At 33.4% G+C, this 18,952-nt stretch overlaps 2 protein-coding genes across 4 annotated transcripts in view; one reads left to right on the top strand and one right to left on the bottom strand.

Annotated features, from left to right (window-relative positions):
- The window catches only part of Fhos (Formin homology 2 domain containing), a 284,475-nt gene extending 275,762 nt beyond the window's left edge, over nt 1-8,713 (top strand). For both annotated transcript variants that reach the window (XM_076532146.1, XM_076532145.1), the window contains one exon: nt 5,450-8,713. Coding sequence is in view for 1 of the 2 variants with exons in the window: in XM_076532145.1 (XP_076388260.1) it covers nt 5,450-5,523 (74 nt within the window). In the remaining variant the exon portion in view is untranslated. The remainder of the gene's footprint in view (nt 1-5,449) is intronic.
- A 996-nt stretch (nt 8,714-9,709) lies between these two features.
- The window catches only part of Fkbp14 (peptidyl-prolyl cis-trans isomerase Fkb14), a 117,653-nt gene continuing 108,410 nt past the window's right edge, over nt 9,710-18,952 (bottom strand). The window contains exons 3-4 of one of the 2 annotated variants that reach the window (XM_012296449.2): nt 13,231-13,355; nt 9,710-11,096 (exon numbers count right to left, since the gene is read on the bottom strand). In XM_012296449.2, coding sequence (XP_012151839.1) covers nt 10,911-11,096; nt 13,231-13,355 — 311 coding nt within the window. In that variant the 3' untranslated portion in view covers nt 9,710-10,910. The remainder of the gene's footprint in view (nt 11,097-13,230; nt 13,356-18,952) is intronic. The other variant, XM_003707990.3, reaches the window with a different exon arrangement.

The raw sequence follows: 18,952 nt of genomic DNA, 5'->3' as shown, positions 1-18,952 counted from the left end.
AATCTCCAATTCCCCAAATCTTTAAATTCCCAAAACTCTAATTCTCTAAATCCTCAAATCTCTAAATCCCCAAATTCCTAAATCCTCAAATCCCTAAATCCCCAAATTCCCAAATTCCCAAATCTCCAATTGCTTAAATCCCCAAATCCCTAAATTCTCAAAACTCTAATTCCACAAATCCCTAAATTCCCAAAACTCTAATTCCACAAATCCCTAAATTCCCAAATTTCCTAAATTTCCTAAATTTCTCAAATTTCCAAATTCTCAAATTCCCAAATTCCTAAAATCCTCAAAAATCGAAACACGAGAAGTCAATAAACAGCCATCTGTTCGCTTCGCACCACAAATAAGAAAGCAACCACAATAGTTGTAACAGTGAAGACGTCGAAGTGTCATATAGACAGTTATTGCTATATTTACGGAAGCCATTAACTCCTCTTTTCACGATTCAAAGACTTGAGGCTGCGTGACTCGAGACGGAACGAGAAGTCTAAAGAAAAATTCTGACGTTCGCGTGCAACGTGATTCGCGATGAAAGATGCTTCCTTTGGCCAAGAAAATGGCCTTCCCAACACTGCCGCAAGTTTTTGCATCGAAGTTTCCGTGTTCGGTTACATTCCGCATGATATTCACGCGTCGTCGGTGAAAATTTTCAACCGCGTCTATTGCATATCGACGAGAAACTTCTTCAGGCAACGTGATGTAAAATCTTTAAAAAACGAAACCTGGTTAATAAAATGCAATTTTTTATTAAAATGAAAGGAATGGTAGAGAAAATTTCAGTGTACGTGCGCTGTCGATTGTATATATACATAATGTAATTGAAATTAAGAAATACAGAAATGAGGAAATAAATAGAAACAAAAATAAAGATGAAATTATACAAAATTCGTTATGAAACTATACGAAATTTGTTTATTTTGGTGTTTATGAAGCTGAAATTGTATTGACTGAAGGAGCATAAGAATCTTCCTCAACAAGATGGAAACCAGATTCACTAGACATGAAAATCGAAGGAAGATTACTATAATTGAAACAATCATTGGCACGGAATTATCGAGTCGAGTCGTCGCATTAAGACATGATAGAAGCTTGATAGGAACCTGAAGGGACAATTAACTCGTAGACAAGAAAATGACAGTTCATGTTAAATATATCTAGAATCAAATACCTACAACGATGTATGAATCGCTGAATCATGAAACCATTCACATTTTCTCATTCATTGGAACAATTACTACTACCTCTATAGACGTACAAGATCATAGGAGAATATTTCTATTTCTATTTCTATTTCAATTTCAATATTTCCGTCACTTGTAATTATCGATGAACTCATCAAAGGTACACAGGCTTTAATTTTCTGTCAATAGTAGAATTACGAAGATACATTATGTAATGTTCCATGTTCCCCCACGGATATTATTTCTGCAACGTTACCGTAGCACACCTTAATGCACAACGTTCATATACCTGTCGGTTCCGCTACCTAATCGTTTCACGAAATAATTCTACTTGTACATTACGTAACGGGGCTGTTATACGGACCTGAGGGAATGCACGTATCGTGAGAATGACTGACACGTAGTTGATTGGTGTTTATGGCGCATCTGCATTGAAAGGAGAATTGCGATTCGTTTCTGAGGCATAATACTGGCGATGTAACGATTGAACAAGGAAAAAGTGTTTCATAAACGGACGGATAACGGTGCTACTTTTTATTCATTTTTCAAGGTTTTGTTATTCATTTTGCGGATTGGGAGTTTGAGAAATTGGGGATTTGGAAATTTGGAGATTTAGGGATGTAGGGACTGAGGGATTTCAAGATTTGGGGATTTGGAAATTTGGAGATTTAGTGATGTAGGGACTGAGGGATTTCAAGATTTGGGGATTTGGAAATTTAGAGATTTAGGGATTTGGAAATTTGGAGATTTAGGGATGTAGGGACAGGGATTTCAAGATTTGGGGATTTGGAAATTTGGAGATTTAGGGATGTGGGAACTGAGGAATTTCAGGATTTAGAAATTTGGAAATTTGGAGATTCAGGGATTTGTAGATGTTGGGATTGGGGGATGCAAAGATTCAAGAATATAGAGATTTGGGAGTTATCAAGATTTGGGGACGTCGTAATTCGGAAATATAGGAATTTGGGGATGTAGAAATTCGGAGGTATAGGTATTTGGGGATCGTAGAGATTCGGGGATGTAGAGATTTGGGGATCGTAGAGATTTGGGGTTGTCGAAATTCGGGGATGTAGAAATTAGGGGACGTAGAAATTCTAGGATATAGAAATTTGTGGACATAGAGATTCAGAGTGGACATAGAGAACATTAAAATTCCATATAATCAGTATAACTCATATAATTCCATATACATCAATATAACCAACAATATATGATAGTTCCATATAATCAGTATAACTCATATGATAATTCCATAAAATCAGTATAACTCACATTATAATTCCATAAAATCAGTACAACTCATATAATTCCATATACATCAATATAACCAACAATATATGATAGTTCCATATAATCAGTATAACTCACATGATAATTCCATATAATCACTACAACCCATATGATAATTCCATATAATCAATACAACCCATATCATAATTCCCTATAATCAGTATAAAATTTTTCAAAAACATCCTGTACATACACATCCTCATCCTTGCATCATCGTTCAATGTCGATTACCCATACCATTACATAAAGCTCGCACGTTGGTGCACCAAGCGAAGATTTCTCTTCGTTAGCAAAGATTTTTCAACGGGTATCGAGTTCGCCAATTTTTATGCACCGTTGACTTCCGGTTTCCCGGATAAATCGGTCGCGCTTCGTCTGGCCGGCAAGTACGACCCCGGCGAACCGATTTATTTACCGTGACGCGTGTGCGTTGCGCGCGCCTCGGGGACACGACTGTGCGCCGCGACGCTTCGTGATCACGTTATTAACGAGACGCCGCCGTCGATTCGTGTTTATCGTGTATCGGTTCGTGGCCGCACTCCATCCGAACTACTTAGTAAATATTTGCCGCAACAAGCAAGGTGGATCGATGCCAACGAAATTATTCACTCATTGCTTCTTTCGACGTTGTACAACTACATTCGCCGATAATAATTTCATTGTTCAGAGCATTCGATGCTATTAAAGCGAAACTGAGGGTCGTCGTGTTTCGTTGCTTCGTTGAAAATCAATCGTGTTTAACGAGATCGCGAAAATTTGTTTAACAAGCGATCGTTCGGGAATTTTCAATGTTTACGTTGTTTTGAAGTTTTGAAGTTTTAAAAGGTTTTATACTTTCAATTATTGGGGATTGTTTCAATCTTCATAAATTCAAAAATGTTATTATACTACAACATCCCCCAATACAGAAATAATTAAATAAAACCAATCTCATATCAACAAACGAAACGAGAATTTACAACTCTAATAATCAACCTATGCGATCTCCAATGAGTGTACGATACTCATATTAGTTATACGATGGTAAAATGCTTAAGGATATTATAATGGTAGTTTCGAAATTAATTGAGCGCCCGAGATTATCAGGCGGTAGTTGAACGAGCGTTTATTAACGAAGGAAAGAGAACAAAAATGTGAATTTCGAGGAGCAAAGTAATAAGCTTTGTTAGCCGTAACCAAGCACTTACGAAACACGTCCTCGGTGGTGTACCGTGTTATCGATCCAATGTTTACCGCCGATAATGAAACCCTAATTACCGAGAGACAATGCGCTTACACCGCTTTCTGTTCGTTAACGACATCAAATAAAATCGATTTCGTACAAAGCGTTGATTTATCGTGGTATACTATTTCTTTTGTACATATTTACTTCTGTATTTCATTTCTGTTGTTCATTTCATCAACAATTTTACATTAAAAAATTGCTTGAAATAATAGAAAAATTTACACGATGATCAAAAATTTAAATAATGTAACATCAAAAATTCGAGAGATTAACTTTAATAGAGAATTTCGAATAAAAAAATTGCTTCAAATAATAGAAAAATGTACACGATGATCAAAAAGTTTAAATAATGTAACAAAAATCGAAAGTTTGAGAAATTAACTTCAACAGAGAATTTTGAATAAAAAAATTGCTCGAGAGAATAGAAAAATTTACACGATGATCAAAAAGTTTGAATAATGTAACAAGAATCAAAAGTTTGAGAAATTAACTTCAACAGAGAATTTTTAATAAAAAAGTTGCTTGAGAGAATAGAAAAATTTACACGATGATCAAAAAGTTTGAATAATGTAACAAGAATCAAAAGTTCGAGAGATTAACTTAAACAAAGAATTTTAAATAAAAAAATTGCTTGAAAGAATAGAAAAATTTACACGATGATCAAAAAGTTTGAATAATGTAACTTTAATCAAAAGTTCGAGAGATTAACTTTAACAGAGAATTTTGAATGAAAAAATTGCTTGAAATATTAAAGAAACACAATAAAATTTAAATAATGAAAACAAGAATCAGAAGTTGGGGAGATTAACTTAAAAAGTTTTCGAAATACCAAATAATATTTCGATAGCAGTAATCAGAAGGCTTCAGGCTGTTGAATTATTGGACCCAAAAGCGGCAAATACCCGTGATAATTTTCCGAATCCATTAACCACTATGCATAATTATACATGCAAGCTCGAACCGTTCATTTGTCGCGTTATCAGCAGGTGCACGCTGTATTAACAATAAACGTCGAATTAATTTACTCTTGATCAATCATTGTTCGAAATTTCGATTAATACTTTTGTTGCAATTTTTCGGATATCGTTCGATTTAATACATTCTTGTGATTTACTAATCTTATTGATGACTCGTATAATTCTGTACAGTATTCGATGAACATACACTGCATGCAAACTTTTGGAATGTTCGCCTTTGAGTGACAGTTTGAACTGTTTTTGTTTGCTTGCTAAATGAACATTTTGTGTACATGTATTTTAAAATGTATTATTTGTAACGATAAAGATATTGTTCTAAAGGTATTGTTTATAACAGTACATCTTATATATATTATTTATAATGATATGTTTTAGACATGCAATTTATAATAATATCTTTTTAGACATTCATTGTGATCACATCTTGCAGCCATTATTTATATCAATATCTTTTAAAAATATCATTTATAAGAACCTGTAGATATATTATATAACAGACATATTATTTATAACAATATAGTTAAGTAAAATCCTTCATAACAATATGTTATGAATGTTTCTATTATTAATCATTTCTCAAAAATGAAGTAAAATTAATATTACAGATAGCTCATACACATTAACTAGTAAAAAGAACTGTAATAATTATTCATACATGTCAATTACAAAATGTAGTACCAAATTTTGTTCCTAATTTAAGTACACGAAATGTTCATACTCAAATGCTATCTAGTTATAAATAAATTTAATAATTATATATATGATATGTGTAGTGCGTAGAACGCTGAAGAACGGCCTCTCGGAAGAGGAGAAGAAACACATCGCCGCCTACATCAAGGGCTACTGACTGTGATAAAAATCGAACCCTGAGATTCGTCCACGAGAAAAGAGGAAACAGATCATCGAGCCTTCGGACGTTAACGACACGGCCAGAATGTTGCGATTTCATCAAGGTGCCACCTACTTCATGTAAGAAGAACAACGGAATCGCAAACACACACCAAGGTTATACGTCAATAGAATTATATATATACATATATATATATATATAGATTTACACACACATATATATATATATTTCGATCGAACTTTATGTATATCGAAAGACGTCGGTTTTATCAGGTTTGTCAACGACAAAAATCGAGGCCTTCGATTCTATTTTTCGAATTCATTGCGCGCTGTCGTTCGTTCTTTTTAACTTGTTGAATGCGCCCACAAACAACTTGTTCAGGTTGTTTCGAGAGTGCGTTTTTGAGTGACAAATTGGTTTTTTATGGTGTATTTGTATTTTATTGAGGATGAGTAGTGAAGTGAAAGTTATATTGGGAGATTAATTATTTTAGCTTTGTGTGAAATGTGTGGAGAATTGCACACATGAGGGTTTGAAGGGATACTGATGCAGTTCTATGTTTGAAATTTTTTAGTATTGTGCAAGGTATTTGAAGTCCAAGAGTCCCTTTCCAAATTTTGTTATTTAGAAATTACTGAATTATCCAGTCTCCATGTTTCTAAATTTCCAACTTCCTCAGTCCCCAAATTGCTGAATTTCCAACTTCCTAAATTTTCAAAATTTGTAATTTCCCACTTCCCAAACCCCAAATTGCTAAATTTCCAACTTCTTAAATTCCCAAATTGCTGAATTCCCAACTTCCTAAATTTCCAAATTTTGTAATTTCCCACTTCACAAACCCCAAATTGCTAAATTTCCAACTTCTTAAATTCCCAAATTGCTGAATTCCCAACTTCCTAAATTTCCAAATTTTGTAATTTCCCATTTCCCAAACCCCAAATTGTTAAATTTCCAACTTCTTAAATTCCCAAATTGCTGAATTTCCAACTTCCTAAATTTCCAACTTCCTAAATCCCCAAATTGCTAAATTTCCAACTTCCTAAATCCCGAAATTGCTAAATTTCAAACTTCTTAAATTCTCAAATTGCTGAATTCCCAACTTCCTAAATCCCCAAACTGCTGAATTTCCAACTACCTAAATCCCCAAATTTCTAAATTTCCAACTTCCTAAATTCCCAAATTTCTCACTCCCCAAATCACCTAACCTAGAAATTCCCAAATTATCAATTTTCCAGCAACCGAAATCTCCAAATCCCCAAATGCAAATTTATCAAACTTCCAAATCCCCAAATTGCAAAACTCCTCGATTCCATGCATTCAAATTTTTTCCACCATTATGGTGGACAACATGGTGGAGTCTCAGTACAACCATAATTTTTAATGTCACACAAAAACGCACCCTCAAGATTTTAACTATAATTCATAACTCTAATCGAACAAATCCTATCACCATGTTAATTTTAATCAAGTTAAACGAACGTATAAACAAAGTGAAACGAAGTTTCGCAACGTCGCCGAACAAACTAAATTTCCTTCCACTATCGCCAGAAAATTGCATGTATAATTAAAAATATATCGATTGAGGATTTTCATCAAACTTCAAACAACAGATTTTCAGAACGGTCGACAAAGTCGCGTGCCGAGTTAATTAAAAGTCGCGGAATTAACGTTGTCAGGAAAAATTCGTCGCGTTTGTTTTTAACGAAGCTGTCATCGCGGTCGAAAACATCGAAAATTAATATTCGGGCAATTTTAATCTTGTTACGTAACGCTTTTGCCGAGATAAAAACGATAATAAATAATGAAGATCGAAGATTCGGGGAAGTCTCGTTTCGTGCGACTTCCGGTAAACTCGAGTGCGGAGGAAAGCTTACGGGTCAGCGTATTCGCGAGCGAATGCGGCAACTTTGAAACTTTATATCCTCTCCATCTTTCTTCCTGCGAAAAAAAGGAAACTTTCCAGATGCATCTTCCACGGTGACAGTCTCCTGGAAATAAATGCTCCGACACAAAATAGAGAACATTTTCCGGCGACGCTCGAATCAATTTTGTATCGAAGCGCGGAGAGACTTCTTTGAGCATTCGCGTAGATATGTGAACTCGAACGACAGACGATAAATGGACAATTGTATCAACACGTGCCTGAAACAGTTTTATCCGTCGATCAACGATTTATTTAACTATTTTATGTGACGTGTTAATTGCCGTGGGAGATTTGTGGGATCACATATTTTATAGAGTAATATACTATATGCAGTAAATACAGGAAAGTGGTTTTGAATGAGGTGGAGATGTTTGGGGAGTTTGTATAGTGGAATTTATGATATTTATAGTGAGGGTGAACCATATTTTTAAATTCTCGAATTTTGAAATTTTGAAATTTAGGAAGTTGTTAATTTGAAGACTTGATGATCTGGAAATTTAACAAATTTTAAAATTTATAGAATTCGATGAATTCAATAAATTGGGAAAATTAGGAAATTTGAGAAATTTGAGAAATTTTGTGAATTTGGTAAACTCGAGAAATTTGGTAAATTTGGTGAATTTGACAAATTAGGTAAATTTGAGAAACTTGAAAATTTCAGAAGTTTGAACTTTGAAAATTTAAGAGTTAAGAATTTGAAGAATTTGGACTTTTAGAAACTGGGGATTTTAGAATTCTGAGAATTTAGAAATTTGGGAGAAAATTTGAAACTATGAAAAATTCAGAAATGTGAAACTTCGACAAATTTGAAAATTTAAAAATTCGAAATTTTAGAAATATTGAAATGTTCGAATATTTCTTAATTCACAAGAAAATTTGAGATTTAAAAAATGAAAAGTACCAAACATTTAAGAACAGTAATTTTTACTACGGCAGTTAACATGTTGATAAAGTCCCGACCATGATTAATTAATCGAATATCGCAAATGACGATCAGTCTCGAAATAAAATATTGTCTTTCATATGCTGTAAGATGAAAGAAATAGAATTGTGATCAGCAATCAATTCTACAGATACATACAATGTAGGTAATGTATTTCGATACCTAGAAAATTTATAAACGGTGTGATTTGTTCTGCGGGAGGAGCAACTTAGAAACTTAATTAATTTAATCATCACCTTACTATCGCGCGTCCCGTGTGCGCAATTATTGTAATTTTCTGCGAGAATGATTCTTGAAATAAATCTGAGAGCAGCAATAAATTTATTGGTTTATTCATTTATTCCTTGTCTACTTACTTGTTTTTGTTTTTTTATTAAATTGATCAGGTAAGTTCTTTGTGAAGGACCTACAAGCTTTTTTTACTTATAAGGTATTTTTCAAATTTCCAATTTTCCAATTTTCCAATTTTCCAAATTTCCAAATTTCCAAATTTCCGAATTCCCAATTTTCCAAATTTTCAAATTTCCAATTTCCCAAATTCTCAAATTCCCAAATTCCCAAATTCCCAAATTCCCAAGTTCCCAAGTTCCCAAATTTTCAATTTTCCAAATTTCCAAATTACCAAATTCCCAAATTCCCAAATTACCAAATTCCCAAATTTTCAATTTTCCAAATTCCCAAGTTCCCAAGTTCCCAAATTCCCAAATTCCCAAATTCCCTAATTCCCAAGTTCCCAAATTCCCAAATTCCCAAGTTCCCAAATTCCCAAGTTCCTAAATTGCCAAATTCCCAAATTCCCAAATTCCCAAGTTCCCAAGTTCCCAAATTCCTAAATTCCCAAATTTCTAAATTTTTAAATCTCCACATCTCCAAATTCTCAAATTCCCAAATTCCCAAATCCTTAAATTCTTATATTCTCAAATCTCCAATTAAAATCCACAAACTTTCAAATCTTCAAATTATCACATATTCCAATTTTTAAATTTTCACATTTGCAAATTCCCCAAATCCTCGACTCCCCGCACTCTCAAAATTATCTTCAAACCTAAACTTCTATATCCCCAATTTGTACCTTGTAATTCTACGTACAAAAGACCTAACTTATAATACATGCACCATATATTTTATTTCTAAAGAAAAATTTACCAATATATCATAATCAATATCAATCATACTATGATTAGTCTACCTGTATTTTTACGATATTATTTCCAGCTTGTCTACCTGTATTTTTACGATATTATTTCCAGCTTGTAAGTCCATCAACAAACCCAAGGGGCAAGGTAAAAAACAGACATGCAAATCAAACAAATCACTTTATATAACAAACTGTGCTCGAGACACACGATTTATTAATTAACCTTCGTCCAACTTTAACAACATACAATATAATGTAGTAATAAAAACGTATCAGTTTAAAAGTGTAATAATGATAGCGTCGATCATGTAAGAAACAGATCGCTACGATGCGATCGCCATTCATCTCCACCACGCATCCTCGAATATTTTTTTATTTCATTTTTTTTTATTTACGTCGTTCCGCTTCGAGTTTTCTCTGCCGGTCCTCTCGCGAGTCTCTCGCGTGACATTCGTGACCGAGAATGCCGGTGGGGTTTGATTGCTCATGAAAAAGGGGAAGGTGAGTTTGTCGTGATACGGCGAAGAGGGTTGGATCAAAAAAAAAAAAAAGGAAGAAGCTTTCGAGACAAGGACAGATCGTTTCTTCGCGTGTGATTTATAGCACCGTTACGTCGATGCGCTTAATTGATATACGCTAACATCTATAGTCGTGTAGAAAAAACACTTTCTCTCTGTCTCTCTCACAACCTTTCTCTCTTTCTTCCTTCCTCTCTGTCTCTCTTTTTCTCTGTTTCTATCTATATTTATATTTATTTATATATATAATTATATTAGGTAAAACAGCCTCGTTTCCCGCCAGGATCTCGACCAGCACTCGCGGTTGGTTCAAGGCGTGTTCGCGTCTCGCGTCGTAGTAAAACTGCATCCCCGAGTAAGATCCTTCGAAAACTTTTCAGACGATCTCACTTCCGAGTCCGCGTAATTATTGTTTCGCTCGAGTCTGTCGCTTCCCTTCCTCAGGATCCTCTTCGGCCGTTAACGCGTTCAAGCGTCCCGGGAGGAGAACGCGACTCGAGAAGCTTTAGGAATACTTTCGAGTCAGCTAATTTTCTTGCTAACTCTTCCAAGATCGATGAAGAGTAGTTCCAGCGAAACCGTTTATGCCTGATCCGAAGTTATAACTGGCCAGAGAAACGCCCCAGCGAGGAAGAGAACCGTTTCTTCAGCTTCTCTTTTGTTCCTCGAGCTCGAAGGTGCACCGAGTGGTAGGTGAAGCGGTCCATCATCGATCGATGATATCTGTGATATTCAGTGACGTTCGCGGACCGGACAGGACTCGAAGAGGCGATTCCGCGCGGATGTGAACACGTGGTGGCGCGAGACACGACGCCGACGGCGACGCGGTGCTCGAAGACGCGGCGACGCGGCACGAAGACTTCAGAGCTCGTCGTGCTTCGGCCCGGTGAACTCGTCGTGGGAGATGAACCCGTTCTTGTCCTTGTCCTCGTGCTGGAAAATTTCCTCCACAAGCTTGTCGTGATCCGCGAGCATCTTCTTTACTTCCTCGTTCTCGCTGCCTCCCTGCTCCGCTTCGATCATCTGCTTCCTCAGGTACTGGCTCACCTAAGCAAACGCATCGACCATTTCAGTTTTGGGGTAGCAAAAGGGTGGCAAGTTTTATGGTGTGGTCTCACCAGATTCGTATGGAATCGACCATGTTGGATGGAATGGCGACCATGTTGGATTTTTAGCATGCAAGATGGAGATGAGAATCCTTATGGAATAGCTGTGTCCTTCGTATTAAATATGACTGTTTCTTTATAATGTTAAATATTATTACTTGGTTGGGAGATTAAGTGTTACTACTTCTTTGAAATATTAAGTATTGCTATGTCTTCGGAATATGAGATAGGATTTAAACTGTTAAATATTACTACTTCCTTGAAAGATTAAATATTACTACTTTTTTGTGATATTAAACATTACTGTTGCCTTACAATATTAAATTTCAAATGTTGAGTATTACAATGTCTTCGGAATATCAGATATTAAGTACTTCTTCCTTATAATATTAAATATTACTACTTCTATATCAAGTATTACTTCTTTGGAATATTAAGTGTTAATATTTTGAATAGAATATATCAGTTTCAAAAATGATTAAAACGATCATCTGTACAATGTGTTATTCACTGTGAGAGAACTGCCAGACATAGGAACAAGGTGATGTATACAACTATACTAGTTAGATTAGGTTAGGTAACTCTTATCAGGTTACCTAATTAAGTGAAGTTATATCTCTACTGATACGATTTATGCACGCCATGTGGTGATTTGTGGAACTAACTCATGATGGAGGATACAGATAAAGTTTGTTTGAAAGAAAAGTTTCATGATTTTAATGAAATCTAGATAGTAGTGATTGTGAAAAACAACGCACAAACATAGCATGTTTTAAATAACAATTAATTGTATTATAAATGATTTGATAATTTTTATTTTATATCTGTATTTAAAGTCCTCAAATTTGTACTAAAATTAGCTAAATTTTTCTAACATACAGTAAATTGCTGCTTTCAAAATTTGTGAACTTGCGGTTCTAAAAGAGGTTAAAGTATTTAACTCTCTTGTTACCTCTTTGTGTTTGCAGAAAGGGTTAAAGTATTTACTTTCGTCTTGCATACAACGGTTTCCACTGTATCGTGCTGGTCAACAACTCAAAAACCTTCAAAACTGTAATTCCACTTTTTCCATTTGTACAAAATCTTTTGCAAAAAAGTAAATAATTCTTGTAAATCTCCGAGTTAATATCATTTAATAATCTGTGATGTATTAAATTACTTTGTTGTGATGTATTAAATTTATAAATAAATTTAAAGACAATGAATTCATTTATTCGATTACTTCTCTACGATTTTGCATAGAAACGCAGCAAGGATTGATTTAAATTCACTTCGATGCGATATATCTACGCTCGAAAAGTTGCACGATATTTCAAAGTGATCAAAATGCATCTACACACACAGACAACGGTGGAAAAATGGCAAAGGATTTAGTTGCTCCTGTTTGTTACGGTCGAAAAAAGGTGAAAAACGTTTCGAGCTACAACTCTTTCCCCTGCACAATGTGTACACGTTAATCCTTTGCACTTGCACGCGGAGATAAAGCTAGCAAGCTCCAATGTCGTGATTGGTCTCCACTTCGATCCGTATCAATTTTCCCAGGCGAAAGAAATTGTCAGACGATTCTTCGATAAATTGTAAGAAAAAGTTGTAGCACGAACTCGTAAATAATTTAACATCCTTTTAAGGATTCTCTTTCAGAATCAGTTTGCAGTTCTACAAAACTTCAAGTAGCAAAAAATAAATATTCAAAGAGAAATAATAGACATCAAATAAATAAATAATATAAATGATAAGAAAACTCTAAATAATAAATAAAAAAGAATGTCTTCAAAGAAATAATAAAAATTATAATAAAATATGAAATAATTAAAATTATAATTATTTTCATGTTTTAAAAAGAGTTTTTAAAATTTCTCTCAAGCATGAAATAATTATGTAAATGATACTAGAAAATTTTTATTAAATATTCATTCTAAATTGTTTGTCAGTAAAATTATTAAGAATTCAAGCTATCAAATGTTGAATGTGAATATGAATGAAGATATTTGATGTAATAAATATTATTGAAAATATACTTATGCTAAAACCATCACCAGATGCAACCCTTGAAAAGAAATTAAAAGAGATCTTGCCATTGTTCTCACCTCCTCGCGGGATAATTGGTTGTCGTGATCGCTATCGATTTCTTTGAATACGTTTGCGGATGGTGGAGAATCGCTGATGTTGATGAGTTCAACGTCGAACAATAAGGTAGCACCTGAAATCAAAAATACATGATTTTGTTAATGAATTAGGTTTTGATAATTTCAAAGCTAAATTATTACTTTGCTGAAGAAGAGAAGAAAATTCGGGAATTTAACAATTTGGCAATTTGGAAATATGGTGATGTGAAAGAATGCCAATTTGAGAATATGGCAATTTGAGAATTTGGAAATTTGAGAATATGGAAATTTGAGAATATAGAAATTTGAGAATATGGCCATTTGAGAATATGGAAATTTGACGATATGGAAAATTGAGATTATGGCAATTTGAGAATATGGAAATTTGAGAATATAGAAATTTGAGAATTTGGAAATTTGAGAATTTGGAAATTTGAGAATTTGGAAATTTGAGAATGTGGAAATTTGAGAATATAGAAATTTGAGATTATGGCAATTTGAGAATATGGAAATTTGACGATATGGAAACTTGAGAATATGGAAATTTGAAACTATAGAAATTTGAGAATTTGAAAATTAGAAATCCCCACTTAAAAACTTGCAAAATCGAAAATTAAAAAATCTTGAATTCCCAAAACATAAGAATCCCAAACGCAGTATAACAATTCCTTCACGCGTGTCATAAAAATATTAATTCAATGAACCTACATTATAATTAATCCCCCATTAATTTCTACTTCGAGTTAAATATTTAACAATTAACATTGTTTTGCATTTCTACCCAAAACGCTTACCCGTTCAGTAAACATTCCTCAAGTTGAACGCATTAGCTTTAATTATCGATTAAACGCAATTTACAAATACCCAGGGAGGATATAAAACTTGAAATGACACCATTTCCGTAGGCAACAATTACTGTCTCGTTAAATTCGATTCGATCCGCCTTTAATTACCGTCCTCTGTCGCGTTTCAAATGTGCAGCGCAACGAAACATTTAATTAAACAATTTATTTCTCATTAATTAATCGAAACACCGTGACACCTCGTGTTTCGTTGCGAATTCAAGTACGCGTGATAATTATTCGACGCTATGCAGTAATTCCTTTTATTATCCGTATCAATAATGCGTAACTGGCATTCGATGATCATGTTACCAAACGATATCCAAATGCATCAATAATTATTCCCTTGCATATAAACTTATCACTCTCAGCTCTTTAATTATTTATACTTATGCAAATATTTAGTGAGTTTTCAATTTTTCATTCTTGCAAGTTTGGAATTTTCTTTTTTGGACTTTAGAGATTTTCGGAATTTTTTGAACCTTCTTTTAAAGTTTAAAAATTTCTCGAAGTATTAAATATTATAAAGTATAAAATTGTCTAAATTTCGATGTTCCAAAATTACATGGGGCAAAATTTCTAAAATTCAGAAGTTTACAGAAGGTGTGACACATGTGAAGGAATTATTATACATCAAGTATTCTTAAATTCTAGAAATTAAAGATTTTTTAATTTTCAATTTTGCAAGCTTTTAAGTGTAGATTTTTAAATTCTCAAATTTTCTAATTTACAAATTTCACGATTTACCAGTTCCAAATTTCCATATTCTCAAATCATAGTTGTAGAGTCTCTTCCGCAAAAAGTGAAGTTCCGCCATTACAATTTCAGAAGTAACATCTTGTATTTAAAGCGAATTAACCATCGAAAAATTCTTTAAAGTAAGACCACGGTCCAGAATTCACGATACCCGTTTTCGAACACGATCCAAAAACCTTCCACTCAGACTTGCAAATGTCCCGTTGGCAGATAACAGTGGCCAGGCGTTCCAAACGAAACTATCTCGAATTTCTAGCTAATAACGTTTAAACGTTTCCGGGTGAAAAAAACTTGGGTACCCGAAAAAGAAAATGGTTCTGTATGTACTGATTTTCTATTATGTTTCACTGATCCTTGCGAACGGGCGACACGCGTACGGCGCATTGATTGCTCGAAACCCAATAAAAATCCAATACGTCTCTGTCAATGCTGACGAAAGACGATTGCCGTGGCTTTTCTATTATTTGCCCGTCGACGATCTGCACGGCTCTGTTCCCGACGAAAAACCTGTCCCGTATTTCGAAACCTCCTCCATGACGTATGACGGAGCCCTTGCTGCTGACGTTTACTAGCAATCGCGATTCTTCTCGTTTAAAACGATCGAGGAAATTGCGAGCATGTTCGAATTATTGACAGCTTCTTCGAGAAACGGGTAACTGGACCACTGATGGCCAATTCAGATGTTTCTGTCTGGAGTCTCGTTATATGGCCGCCTGGTAAAGTTGACAATTTTTCTGATTGCTGATCAGTTGCAATTTTTCTCTTGCTTGCAGTGGAAAACTTGCGAAGCTTGGAGGATTTTGAAAGTTTTCATATTACTGAATGTGATCATTTGGAAACTGCATTTGGAGATAACCTCAAAGTTTGCCTTGAAAGTTCCAAGAATATGTTTTTAAAGTTTTTGGGATTAAAAGTTTGCTTTAAAAGATGGTTTATAATTTCTTGACATATATTTGAGTTCTTAACCTCAAAAATTTGTCAGCTGCCTGAATTTCTAAACTTGCTTCTAAACATCATAAAATATTTCAGTTTCTGAATTTTCTTTTTCGTTTATCTTTTTCTGAATTTTAAAATTAATGAAACTAATGACAGCTCTTGAAGAAAAGATCTGTTATTTAAATTTGAGAAATGAACATTGCATACGAAACACTTCATACATCAAGATTTTATCACAAATTTGAATAATCGGAAAACAGAGAAGGTGCAAAGGAAAAGAAAGCATCTGAGAAGAAGCCAATAAAATAATAAGCCAATCAATTACATAAGTCCCTTGATTACTCGATCTGTTATCCAGTTAAGATTAAACCGATATAAATAAGTGACTGTAATCGGTCGTTTACTCTTAATATCCATAGAAATAGCCAATCAATTTCATCGAGATAATTCTTACGCAATGAGTGTCGTTCTTCTCGATAAGAACGACAAATCTGTCCGGATTACGCAACACCGTGAACCGCGCTGCACTTTTAGCGATAACGAGAGAACCATCTCGTTCGTGCGCGACATTTTCTCGAAAATTTAACGAGCCGTACACAGACAAGAGAATTGTGCAGCAGCCACGCGTGTCCTGTATTAATTATGGACGGTCCCATCGCGATTAAACTGTGTTCTAATGAAATATGCCGCTCAATTATTCACTACTTAAACGGGCGCAATTAATACAAAGCACAGCGTGTCGCGTCGGGCTGCTGGAAATTAAACGATCGAGAGTGCTATTGGTTCAATATTGGTCCAAAGAACGTTGGTAATTAATCCATTCAATAGTTTGGGGTCTTTAGTGACCCGTATTTGATGGACAGTTATGCTGTTCTTAAGCAGTGGAATTTGAAGTTTCGATACAAAATTTTTTATTCGATTTTTAGTGGCTTCCAAGAAATTGAGTTTTTTTAAATGGGTCAATTTTGAAACATTCAAGGTTGTCAGTCCTTATGTTTGAAAATTTGAAGTTCACAATTTTTAAAATTATTAGTTTGGACATTTAGAAATTTTGAATTTTAGAGTTGTTAAATAAAAACTACAGAAAAATTTTTTAAACAACATTACTATGATACCAAAAATGTAAATATTAAAATATAAGAATATAAAAAAATCTGTAATGAAGATATAAAAAAATATTAAAATATAAAAATGAAATATTAAAATTATACTAAACTCTCCTTACCACAATTTGTCACGAGAATAACTTCGAAAATTAACTTCAAAGATTAAGTAACAAAATTCCCCAAACAATAGACAGATATTTCAAGCGTAATTGTGAAACTTACAATTAGTAATTTGTATGAAAAATACAGTTAACCCTCTGCGTCAGAATATCGAATCACACTCGTCTAACAAGTTAAAGTTGAGATATGACAAACCAGGATCACATTTGTTGGAAAGTTAAATTATAACTCTAGTTCCAATTACAGAAGTTGTAATTCAACTCTGCTGTACATATATACGATTTAGTTTGTTACATTCGAACTTTAAGTCGTGTCACGTTCTACGTACTGTGTAAATAGTTCTAATTACAATTTGCACGGTCGAGGATCGTTGGGGATGAAGTATGCATGATATTTTAACATTCTGCACTCGTAAACAATTTCCACCGAAGATCTTATTTGTCAATTTTCCTAATTGAAATTTTTAGAATTGTAGATAATTCTTTAATTCAATTTTGAAACATTTCTCTTTATATTGTGGTATGTAATTTTTTTTAAATCAATTTTTTAATTAGAAAATATTTTTAGTATTTGTAATTTTTCTGCTGTTATTACATGCATTAGTTGAAGAATATATATATTTTTTGTGGAGTTGGAAAAATTGTGCAACGAGGGTTAATATATAAAATAATGAATGTGTAATTTTACATTAAGTATAGGTAATGAAATAATATATCAGCATTCAATGATGTGTATATCAAATTTTGTATATATAAAAATTGAAAAAATTGTGCAACAAAGGGTTAATATAAAAAATTATATTTATTTCAATTATATAGAGCATTTTATGTTTATAGAATAAAATAGTATATTTGCAATTTTTCAAACAAAAGTTTCTACCTGAATAGCAAACATAAATAAATCTGAATGAAGGCAAAAATACAAAATTTGTAAAAGTACAAGTTCGTGTGAAATATCTGAGTAATTTATAAATCGATGTTTAAGTGAAATCCCGAGTCAAATATTTCGACTTTAACCCTCACATGGGGCGCTCAATAGAAGTTAAGGAACAAATCACTCTCATCTCGACTTGGAACAGTGGTAAACGTTCGAAAAGGTCTCTCTTTTTCTCGACTGGTTGCAACATCGACAATAGATGGAATCAAATTTCTTTTCTTTGTGCGCAATTTCTTCTCTCTTGTTCTTCCCTTACGTGCATTGTACCGAAGAAAGTTTCCTTTCTCCATTTGGGTCATTGGAGATATCTTTCTTGTTTAATTTGATTTTTGTGGCAATAATCAAATAATAAATTACTTAAATCATTTTATTCTTCATGATTCATTAAGTAAGTTAATATTTATTTTAGTAGGTTATAAACAAAAATATACTTGATGTAAGATTTCAACTAGTAGTAATAAATAATTATTCAAACCATTTTAATTATTTAAATCAGTTTGTCCTTCATACTTTATTGAATATATTAATATTAATTTTACTAGGTAACTGAAATATATTTCATTTTTAAATTTAAACTAGTAATAACTAAGTAACTAATAAAATCATTTTATCCTTCATAGTTCATTGAATAAATTAATATTAATTTTTCTATGCAACAAAAATATATTTGTTATAATATTTAAGCTAGTAACAATTAGCGAAATACATCTTTCATAAATAGTTAAATAAATTGAAATTAATTCTACCAGGTAAAAAAGAATCTGCAACACGTATTCGTCTACAAAATACATTATCCTTTAATTCTTACTATTTCAATTTTCGTACAGTTCAAAAATTAAAATTTTTCGATTATTTCGGTCAGTATACTTTTCCATTGTCGGTTTTAATTAACCTTCGCTCGATCTCGAATTTTTGCGAAACTCATTTCGTCGGGCAATTATTTTCGGAGAGCGAATTATCGCGATCATAGGGAAAACTGCCGAGGAAAGCACGTTC

The sequence above is a fragment of the Megachile rotundata genome, chromosome 5 (assembly GCF_050947335.1).
Source record: "Megachile rotundata isolate GNS110a chromosome 5, iyMegRotu1, whole genome shotgun sequence".
NCBI classification, from domain to species: domain Eukaryota; kingdom Metazoa; phylum Arthropoda; class Insecta; order Hymenoptera; family Megachilidae; genus Megachile; species Megachile rotundata.
Note: the sequence above shows the minus strand (reverse complement) of the source record. Positions and strands in the feature narration are given on the sequence as shown.